General features: G+C 30.5%; 1 protein-coding gene across 2 annotated transcripts in view; it reads right to left on the reverse strand.

Moving 5' to 3' along the window:
* Positions 1-12,609, reverse strand: part of LOC145290256 (uncharacterized) — a 103,219-nt gene that overhangs the window by 82,775 nt on the left and 7,835 nt on the right. The window contains exon 2 of one of the 2 annotated variants that reach the window (XM_080136485.1): positions 9,856-10,057. Coding sequence is in view for 1 of the 2 variants with exons in the window: in XM_080136475.1 (XP_079992601.1) it covers positions 9,879-10,057 (179 nt within the window). In the remaining variant the exon portion in view is untranslated. The remainder of the gene's footprint in view (positions 1-9,855; positions 10,058-12,609) is intronic. The other variant, XM_080136475.1, reaches the window with a different exon arrangement.

Consider the following 12,609-nt stretch of genomic DNA (forward strand, 5'->3'; position numbering starts at 1 on the left):
GTACCATGTATTTGAATTTGGCTAATCTGAATGCGAGGGGCTTGAGATCATCGGGCCAGGTGGCTTGCCTCCAGTATGACCTCTTGTCCCTGGGAGTAGATGTGGCTGCGATTCAGGAGACGGAATTTTGTTTCTTCTATGGAATGTCAGGTGCTGGCCCGAGATTTGGATGTTTTCTCAGCATATAACAGCTCATGGGGAAAGGAGTCGCTGGTGAAATGTACCCTGTCCACGACGGTTGACATTGGTTATAAGGATGCAGAACGCAGGCTGGTCATGGCTGATGTTGCCGTAAAGGTTCTGTGTGATTGCAGTTCATGTGACCATGACCACTCGTGAAAGGGTCTCATTCTTTGATGAGCTTGACGAGTTCATAACGTGTTGGAAGTGAATAGTGCTAATGGGGGATTGGAATGCCAACTTAGACCCTGAGGTAGAATGCTAAGCTAGAGATCCAGCAAGGTGTGAGTACATCTCGCACCTTTCTGACCCTCTAGCTAGCAGAAGAATACGTTTAGTGAATGTGATATAAAAGTCAGGGTTGTATTTTCTGCGATAGAAACATTGATTGAATTTTAAAATAAAATATGTATGTAATACTGAAACGTTGTGACAATAACAACCAAGATGAGGAAGTCAGTCCGACAACCTCAATCAATGTATGTAATACGTTTGAAAGTCAAATTACAGCACAATATTATGATAATAAGCAAATATTTACTTGTTTGAAATTAATATTTTGTTGTTTAAAATTAATTTTCTTCCTTTAATTTTACATCATGGCGACGAAAAATAACGAGAAAAATGTATAAAATTCTGAATAAGTCATATTAATTTTAAACAAGTAAATATTTGTTTATTTTCATAATATTGCGTTGTAATTTTACTTTCAAACATATTTCATACATATTTTATTTTAAAATTAAATCAACGCGTCTATCATGGAAAACACAACTCTGACAATATATAAAATTTTATATATATACAAGCATTTAAGTCCGGCGTTGCACAGCAGTTTGGAGGTGTATGTTGAACAAAAAAAAAAAAAGCGGTCAATTTTTTAAAACTTTGACCCCTGTTATGACCTCTTAATATTTATTATTTTTGGGCTCAAATCAAGTTATTAAGTTAGATCCATGTCCAAGGAACAGATATCTAACATTTCAATTGTTTATACCCAAAATTGGCGGAGGAATTTGGCAGAGTTCTCAAAGGTCAAATCATTGAACTTTAGCCCCTTAACAGCTAAATTTCTGGCCGAAAACCGATTACAAACATTTTCCCTGTATATCAAATTTCGAGTCTGCAGACTAAAAATGGAAAGAGTTATTGCATAGGGAAATGTATACAGACACACAGACACACAGAGATGCGTTCACTTTTTATATATACTAGCATTTCACCCCGGTGTTGCCCGGGTGTTTGGATGTGTATGTTGAGCAAAACTTAAAAAAAGTGGTAGTGAGAAGGCGGTTACAAACCCATACCGCGAAGGAGGAAAAGAACGGGGGATAAAACCTGACATCTTTGCTGTTACGACCACCGCCAAATAGGTTTTAATTAAGGCTAGACAATCGAAAGGAGAGAGGATGACTTTCAAAAATATCGGCAAAAAAAAGAGACCCCCCCCTATAGAAAAGTGCCCAGTTGAATATGAAGATAGTAATGTTTTCAGCAAATTTTTCGATATTTGTCGTCTGAAAGGTCGAACTTCAAAACGATACTGATCTTGGTAAAATCCGTCGTCTCTGTCGAAAGTCTTCGGCAGACATGCAAACATACATGCATACATACATTTATATATTGGTAACTAAATGTTTAGACCAGAAATTGTCTGAGTAATTTGGTAGAGATCGCAGAGTTCAAATATTTTTTATCTTTGACCCTTATAATGACTCCTTAGCATTTATTGTTTGAGGCTCAAATCAAGTTATTAAGTTATTAAGTTATTAAGTTAGATCCATGTTCAAGGGACCTATATCTAAAATTTCAAGTATGTAGACCCAAAATTGTCAGAGGAGTTTGGTAGAGTTCTCAAAGGTCAAATCGTTGGATGTTGACCCCTTAACAGCCAGATTTCTGGCCGAAAACCGATCACAAAGATTTTCCCAAATCTCAGTACCCTGTATATCAAATTTCGAGTCCGTAGACTTAAAATTGACAGTTATTGCGTAGGGAAATGTACACACACATACACAGACACACACACAGACACACACACACACACACACACACACACACACACACACACACACACACACGTTCACTTTTATGGATATACTAGTATTTCAGCCCGGCTTTGCCTGGGTGTTTGGAGGTGTATGTTGAGCAAAAAAAAAAGAAAAAAAACTGGTAGTAGGAAGGCAGGCTCGAACCCGTACCGCAAAGGAGGAAAAGAACTGGAAAAAACATGACGTCTTTGCTGTAACGACCACCCTCTAGAAAAGTACCTAGTTTAAGGTGAAGATATTAATTTTTTAAGCCAATTTTCGATATTTGTCATCTGAAAGGTCAAACTTCAAAATGATACTGATCTTGTAAAAATCCGTCGCCTCTGTCGAAAGTTTTAAGCAAACACGGAAAGAGACATACATACATTTATATATTACAAACTAAAATTTTCGACCCAAGCTGATTAAAAAGCTTGGCCTATCTCTGAATACCCTTTATGTAAAATTTCAAATGTCTGACCAGAAATTGTCTGAGTAATGTGGTAGAGACCGCAAAGGTAAAATTTTTTTAAACTTTCACCCCTATTATGACCCCCTTTACATTTATTGTTTTGGGCTAAAATCAAGTTATTAAGTTAGATCTATGTTCAAGGAATCTATATCTAAAATTTCAAGTGTTTAGACCCAAAATTGTCGGAGGATTTTGGTAGAGTTCTCAAAGGGCAAATCGTTGAACTTTGACCCCTTCACAGCCAAATTTCTGGCCGAAAACGGATTCCGAAGATTTGGAAACAATTTTGTGTTTACTGTAAACTTTTACGCAAATATTATGCAAGTATAAATCATGTAGAATATCTGAATGAATATAATTACACGTAATCGTTAACTAAAGATGATCATCACATAAGAAAACCGAAAAAAACTGAGAGGGAATTAATTAAAATGAATGTTTAAAAGAATATGCAAATTAGCTATATCTTTTGCTAGTGAATGTAATTCCACGATCCATATATAAGAAAGTTGTATTTTCTTTTTAAATAAATAGAAAAGATGGGTTTTATATGAATACACACAAAAGAAAAATGAATTTATAGCAGTAAAGAAGATAGATATACTAGCATTTCACTCCGGTCTTGTCCGGGTGTTTGAATGTGTATGTTGAGCAAAAAAAAAAAAGTGGTAGTAGAAAGGCAGGGGCGAACCTGTACCGCGAAGGAAAAAAAGAACAGGGGGAAAACCTGATGTCTTTGCTGTTATAACCACCGCTAAACCGGAATTGATGTAGGTTTTAATTAAGGCTAGACAATCGAAAGGAAGGAATGACTTTTAACAATATCGGCGAAAAAAGCGACCCCACCCTCTAGAAAAGTGCCCAGTTTAAGGTGAAGATAATGTTTTTAGTCAATTTTCGATATTTGTCGTCTGAAAGGTCGAACATCAAATCGATACTAATCTTATAAAAATCCGTCGCCTCTGTCGAAAGTTTTAAGCAGACATGCAAACATACATGATGATGATGATTGCAACGTCTTGTCAGACGAGTGCCACTCCCTCATTTAAAATTCATGAGCCCAAATGCCTGAGGGAGTATCTATACAAGGATGATGTTACAGAGTCTTAGCTTTGTACGACAGCTAAGTCTCTCTCTTGGTTCAAAATGTTGAGATCCAGCAACAAGCAAGAGCAAGATAGCCAGCAACAAATTAAACTGCAGACCAGCTTAATGCGGGTACTGGTCTCCCGCTTTGTTTTTTAAATCAGAGCTTTGCTTCTCCTAGAAAGGTTGCCTTCACCACGGCTTACGGGAGCCCTCTCCACCCCAATACACACACACACACACACACACACACACACACACACACACACACACACACGCACACACACACACACACACACACACAAATATACCCTGTGCTAGTTGGCCGTTGACCCAGAAGAAGAGTTCATTCGCCCTTTGGAAGGTCTTGTTTTTAATCCTTCAGGGAGACTAGCCACCCTCCTCACCAAACAAGTCTGGTGGGGAAACCAGTTTAGTTGCCGGTGACCCGACCATGAGGCAGGTAGTACTGGGTTACATGGTACCAGTAGCATATGACATGACCTGACATACACCTGGAAAACATACATACATACATACATACATACATACATACATTTATACATACATTTATATATTGGTAACTTAAAATTTTCGACCCAACCCAATTAAAAAGCTATCTCTGAATATCCTTTATGTAAAATTTTAAATGTTTAGACCAGAAATTGTCTGAGTAATTTGGTAGAGACCGCAAAGGTTAATTTTTTTTAAAGTTGACCTCCCTTATGACTCCTTAACATTTATTGTTTTGGGCTCAAATCAAGTTCTTAAGTTAGACCCATGTCACCAGAACCTATATCTATATGTTTAGACCCAAAATTGGCGAAGGAGTTTAGTAAAATTCTCAACGGTCAAATCGTTGAACTTTAACCCCTTAACAGCAAAATCTCTGGCCGCAAACGGATTACAAAGATTTTGCTAAATCTCAGTACCCTGTATATACAATTCCGAGTATGTAGACTTAAAATTGACAGACTTATTGCGTAGGGAAATGTACACAGACACACAGACATACAAACAGATATGTTCAGTTTTATATATATATATATATATATATATATATATATATATATATATATATATATTTTTACGTATATACCTATACAATATATATTATACGAAATTATATTTCCCTTTAGCGTCGAATTCTACTTATTATTGTTCTGAACTATATTTTATAAATGTCTTATTCAATTACGGTCCTCATTGCTTTTATTCTTTTCTTTAAATATGTGGAAGTATGATAACTTCAATTTAAATGATGTTAATAAAATGCAATTTGAATGACGATACTGAAATGCAATTTAAATGATGTTAACGAAATGCAATTTGAACGAGGTTAATTAAATGCAATTTGAATGATGTTAACGAAATGCAATTTAAATGATGATAATGAAATGCAATTTAAATGATATTAACGAAATGCAATTTAAATGATGTAAATGAAATGCAATTAAAATGATGATAATGAAATGCAATTTAAATGATGATAATGAAATGCAATTTGAATCATGTTAGTGAAATGCAATTTAAACGATGATAATAAAATGCAATTTAAATGATGATAATGAAATGCAATTTAAATTATAATAATGACATGCAATTTAAATGATGATAATGAAATGCAATTTAAATGATGTCAATGAAATGCAATTTACATGATTTAATAAAATGCAATTTAAATGATGATAATGAACATCAATTTAAATGATGTTAATTATATATAATTTAAATGATTTTAATAAACTGCAATTTAAATGATGATAATGAAATGCTATTAAAATGATGTTAATGAAATGTAATTTGAATGATGTTAATGAAATGCAATTTAAATGATGTAAATAAAATGCAATTTAAATGATGTGAATAAAATGCAATTGAAATGTTGTTAATGAAATGCAAATTAAATGATGATAATGAAATGCTATTTAAATGATCTAATGAAATGCAATTTAAATGATGTAATAAAATGCAATTTAAATGATGTTAATAAAATGCAATTAAAATGATGTCAATGAAATGCAATTTGAATGATGTTAATGAAATGCAAGTTAAATTATTATAATGAAGTGCAATTTAAATGATGTTAATGAAATGCAATCTAAATGATGATAATGAAATGCAATTTTAATGATGATAATGAAATGCAATTTCAATCATGTTAGTGAAATGCAATTTAGATGATGATAATAAAATGCAATTTGAATGATGTTAATGAAATACAATGTAAATGATGATAATGAAATGCAATTAAAATGATTTTAATGAAATACAATTTAAATGATTATAATGAAATGCAATTTGAATGATTTTAATAAAACGCAATTTAAATGATTACAATGAACTGCAATTTAAATGATGATAATTAAATGCAATTTAAATTATGATAATGATATGCAATATTAAATGATGTTAATGAAATGCAATTTAAATGATGATAATTAAATGCAATTTAAATGATTTCAATAAAATACAATTTAAATGATGATAATGAAATGCAATTTAAATTGTGATGATGAAATGCAATTTAAATGATGTTAATTAAATGCAATTTATATGATAATAATGAAATGCAATTGAAATGATGTTAATGAAATGCAATTTAAATGATGATAATTAAATGCAATTTAAATGATTTTAATAAAATACAATTAAAATTATGTTAATGAAATGCAATTTTAATGATGATAATGAAATGCAATTTAAATGATGATAATGAAATACAATTTAAATGATTTAAAAAAATACAATTTAAAGTATGATAATGAAATGCTATTTAAATGATATTAATGAAATGATATTAAAATGATGGTAATGAAATGATATTTAAATGATGTTAATGAAATGCAATTTAAATGATGTTAATGAAAAGCCATTTAAATGATTATAATGAAATGCTATTTAAACGATGATAATAAAATGCAATTTAAATGATGATAATGAAATGCAATTTAAATGATTTTAATAAAATGCAATTTAAATAATGATAAAAAAATGCAATTTAAATGATGTTAATGAAATGCAATTTAAATGATGATAATGAAATGCAATTTAAGTGATTATAATGAAATGTAATTTAAATGATGATAATGAAATGCAATTTGAATCATGTTAGTGAAATGCAATTTAAATGATGATAATAAAATGCAATTTAAATGATGTAAATGAAATGCAATTTAAATGATGTTAATGAAATGCAATTAAAATGATGATAATGAAATGCAATTTAAATGATGATAATGAAATTAAATTTGCATGATGATAATGAAATGCAATTTAAATGATGTTAATGAAATGCAATTTAAAGGATGATAATGAAATACACTTTAAATGATGATAATGGAATGCAATTTAAATGATGATAATGATGATAATGAAATGCAATTTAAATGATGTTAATTAAATGCAATTAAAATGATGATAATGAACATCAATTTAAATGATGTTAATGATATATAATTTAAATTATTTTAATAAAATGCAATTTAAATGATGATAATGAAATGCTATTTAAATGATGTTCATGAAATATAATTTAAATGATATTAATGAAATGCAATTTGAATGATGTTAATGAAATGCAATTGAAATGATGTTAATGAAATGCAATTTAAATGATATTTAAATGCAATTTAAATGATCTAATGAAATGCCATTTAAATGATGATAATGAAATGCAATTTAAATAATGTTAATGAAATACAATTTAAATGATGATAATGAAATGCAATTTGAATCATCTTAATGAAATGCAATTTAAATGATGATAATAAAATTCAATTTAAATGATGTTAATGAAATGCAATTTTAATGATGATAATGAAATGCAATTTAAATGATGATAATGAAATGCAATTTAAATGATGATAATGAAGTCAATTTAAATGGTGATAATGATAAACAATTTAAATGGTGATAATGAAATGCAATTTAAATAATGATAATGAAATGCAATTTAAATGATGATAATGAAATGCAATTTAAATGATGTTAATGAAATGCAATTTAAATGATGATAATGAAATGCAATTTAAATAATTTCAAAATATACAATTTAAATGACATTAATGAAATGATATTTTAATGATGTTAATTAAATGCAATTTAAATGATGTTAATGAAATGCAATTCAAATTATAATAATTAAATACAATTTAAATGATGTGAATTAAATGCAATTTAAACGATGTTAATGAAATGCTATTTAAACGATGCTAATGAAATGTTATTTAAATGATGTTAATTAAATGCAATTTAAATGATGTGAATTAAATGCAATTTAAACGATTTAAATGAAATGCAATTTAAACGGTGATAATGACATGCAATTTAAATGATGATAATGAAATGCAATTTAAATGATCTAATTAAATGCAATTTAAATGATGATAATGAAATCCAATTTAAATGATGATAATGGAATGCAATTTAAATGATGATAATGAAATGCAATTTGAATCATGTTAGTGAAATGCAATTTAAACGATGATAATGAAATGCAATTTAAATGATGATAATAAAATGCAATTTAATGATGATAATGAAATGCAATTTAAATGATTTTAATAAAATACAATTTAAATGATGTTAAGTAAATGCAATTTAAATGATGTTAATGAAATACAATTTAAATGATGATAATGAAATGCAATTTGAATCATCTTAATGAAATGCAATTTAAGTGATGATAATGAAATGCAATTTAAATGATGATAATGAAATGCAATTTGAATGATGATAATGAAATGCAATTTAAATTATGATAATGAAATACAATTTAAATGATGATAATGAAATGCAATTTAAATGATGTTAGTGAAATGCAATTTAAATGATGATAAGCAAATGCAATTTTAATGATGTTAATGAAATGCAATTTAAATGATGATAATGAAATGCAATTTAAATGATGATAATGAAATGCAATTTAAATGATGATAATTAAAGGCTATTTAAATGATTTTTATAAAATACAATTTTAATGATGTTAACGAAATGCAATTTTAATGATGATAATGAAATGCAATTTAAAGTATATTAATGAAATGCAATTTAAATGATGATAATGCAATGCAATTTAAATGATTATAATGAAATGTAATTTAAATGATGATAATGAAATGCAATTTAATTGATGTTAATTAAATGCAATTTAAATGATGATAATGAAATGCAATTTAAATGATGATAATGAAATGCACTTTAAATGATTATAATGAAATACAATTTAAATGATGGTAATGAAATGCAATTTAAATGATGGTAATGAAATGCAATTTAAATGATGTTAATGAAATGCAATTTAAATGATGATAATGAAATGCAATTTAAATGATGTTAATGAAATGCAATTTAAATTATGTTAAATGAAATACAAACAGTATTACATTACGGAAAACCAAATATATTCACATTTTAGAGACGTTAATAAAATCTTAACCTTAAAAAATTAAATATCTTTAAACATCGCGTAAACTAACATAGTTCTCGTCATTCACTTACATTAATGATTTCATTGAAGCATGTTGGTTACTCACTTTGTTTGCATGTTTTAAATTGATCCTCAAAAGAGCGAGTGCGGCCTGATTCCTACGGTATTTACGTTTGTCTCAAATTAAATACGAGCCGGTTACAGTCATATCGATTCTAATGGTTTAAACTAAACCCTTACCCCGAAAAAAATCAAACCTACATTGAAAAATAGCACAGTTCTCTTTATCATTATGATTGCATTAAATCATGTTGTGTCCTAACTTTACTTGCATTCTTAAAATGGATGCTTAAAGAGGCAGGTGCAACTTGATTTCTATTGTATTTGTGTTTGTCCCGAATGAAATATAAACCAAGAATAACAAATACACAACTATATCGATCTTAATGGTTTAAGTCAATTCCTCGCCGAGCAAAATAAAAAAAACTACTATTGCATAATCTCTATCGTTGCCCCAGTATTTGATAGTAATATGATTTTTATTGTTTTGGACTATGTTCATCCAATGTTCTAAATGTGTCTCATTATATTAGCCCTTCTGGTAACGACTATTCCTCATAGGTTTATTATCGATCCAAATGATTAATATGACGAACGGAACGGAAAGTGATTTACTTACCTTATTCGTCCATACATCTTCTTTATACCCAATTAAATTAAACAAATATTGGTTAGAATAATCTGCTAAAGATGAGTTGTACTGAACGCAAGTTGATTCTGCCTCATTCCTTGTTGTTGCTATTCTGTTAATAATTCTGAAGCAATGTTCAGAATACCCAGTCCAACCAGAAAGGCAACCTGTAGAAACAACAATTATAAAATACAATAGTAACAATGAATTTATTTTGACTCATTGTGGAATATTATATTTTAGTTGGCCATGGATGCTCTGAATTCTGAAGAGGCACTGGATCTTTGGGTTATTTATTTTATATACCCTCACAAATTTCATAATACAGATATTGGCCTGCATAAAGATGATGGATTGGCTATAATAAGTGATTTCAACAAGAGTAATGGTGATAACTTCACGAAAAGTGTATATATGAAAATGAAAAGGTTTGGACCAAGAGTATTAATATCACTTTAAATTTAAATAAAAATAAATGCGACCTATATTTAAAGGATAACATCAATAAAACATACGTCAACCCAACGTCCAATCACCAATCATGAAACATATCCCATTTTTATTGATCGTAGGCAGAACAATAATTTTAACAACTGAAATGTATTTAAGAAGTCAAGCAACATTTACAACACAACTCTAAAGAATAACGGGTTATAATAATAATGGTGAAATTTAATACAACCAACATCTGCCTTAGATTTTCAGGTTTACAGTTGGCGTCATGTGCTATTTGCTGGATGTACATGGATCTACGTCGTCTTTTGCTTGCGCGTTCGTGTCGTGGAGTCCATAGTAATTTAAATGATGATAATGAAATGCAATTTAAATGATGTTTATGAAATGTATTCTTTTCCACATAAATATGCGATTCTCAAACCATTCTTATGCGATCTACAAACTACTACTGTAGGGGACTAGGATATATAAATACCCCAACCCCGTTACAAAAGAATAATGAAGCGAATGGGAATTGAAGGAAACAAAGACTCAAGTAATGGATAAGATAAACATTTTAGTTATAACATGTCCGCGCGTATGTAACCAATGTCCGTTGCAGGACTGGTGTTGTAGCAAGAAAAGGAAATGTGTTTTCATCTCAAGTTTGGGTCACTATTGTTTGTTCGCGCGTGGGAATTGAAGTGAGTGTTGTAGTGGAAATGAGAATCCAGCGTGTAGGCAAGGAAGAGGATATTAGAGTTGTCATCAGTTAGTAGTCAGCTACGCAAAGGTGTTCTTAGTGGCCAGAAGTAGATGGAGAGAGAAAGAGGGAGAATGTATATATACAGTCATTAGCTCGTGCCCCATACATAGTAGGAAGTGGGCGTGAGGTGCGCGTGCGCGCGCGCCGAAACGGCGGCGGCTTGTTCGCCCAACCTCTCTAGTTGAGAGTTGGTCCTAAAAAGAGGATTAGAAACAGCTTGTCTCCATGTTTTATACTCGCTTCTGGAGTGTCTTTTGCGCATGTGTATTTCCTTAGGAAGCGGAAGTGACGTCGTCCATGTGTGTGTTCGTGTTCGCGTGTGTGAGTACATGTGTATACGTAAGCGTATGTGTATATATACGTGAATGTGAATGTATGTAAGCGAACGTGAATAAGTGTACATGTGTGGACGTGGGCGCGTATGTTTGTGTGCGCGTATGTATATGACAGGTTGAAATACGAATGTGTGTTTTGTGTGAGACTTGAAAAAGGCTCGTACACTACCATACGAATACTACTGCCTGTATGCTTCCTGAGATCTCTCCTTCTACAGCCTTCCTACACCTTTCTAGTGCCTGCCACGGCTTCCAGGTGATAGCCAAAGAGGGGTGACAAAATCCCCTTCCAATTTTTCAGCCAGGCTGAGGTGCGAAAACAGTCGGAAATAGAATTTATTTATCGTATCTTATGTAATTTTTGCTTAATTTAAAAAAAAATCTTTTCTAAAATATAACAAACTCTTAAAAAACATTAATTAATCATTGAAGAATCGTTTTGGCGATTTTTATTTAAAATTCAAAACCCTGCATTTCTGAAGTTTTTAATAGTACATTTGAAATCATTTGATGACACTCATTTTATTATCTTTTTAACTGTGAAAAAAAAAATAGAAAGAAAGGATTAAGTCGTTATATATATATATATATATATATATATATATATATATATATATATTATATTATATTATATTATATTAGCATTTCAGCCCGGCGTTGTCCGGGTGTTTGGATGTGTATGTTGAGCAAAAAAAAAAAGTGGTAGTAGGAAGGCAAGCTCGAACCCGTACCGCAAAGGAGGGAAAGAACGGGGTAAAACCTAACGTTTATGCTGTTACGACCACCGCCAAACCGGAAGTGACATTTTTTTTAATTAAGGCTAGACAATCTAAAGGAGAGGATAACTTTCAAAAATATCGGCGAAAAAAGTGCCCCCCCCCGTAGAAAAGTGCATAGTTGAAGGGAAAGATATTAATGTTTTTAGCCAATTTTCTTATGCTTGTCGCATGAAAGGTCGAACTTCAAAACGATACTGATCTTGGTAAAATCCGTCGCCTCTATTGAAAGTTAAAGGCGGATATGCAAACATACATTTATATATTGGTAACTAAAAATTTTCGACCCAAACTGATGAAAAAGCTTGCCCTATCTCTGAATACCCTTTATGTAAAATTTCAAATATTTAGACCAGAAATTGTCTGATTAATTTGGAAGAGACTGCAGAGGTCAATTTTTTTAAAAA

The sequence above is a fragment of the Euprymna scolopes genome, chromosome 1 (genome assembly GCF_053919585.1).
Source record: "Euprymna scolopes isolate OS-2025 chromosome 1, ASM5391958v1, whole genome shotgun sequence".
Classification (NCBI taxonomy): domain Eukaryota; kingdom Metazoa; phylum Mollusca; class Cephalopoda; order Sepiida; family Sepiolidae; genus Euprymna; species Euprymna scolopes.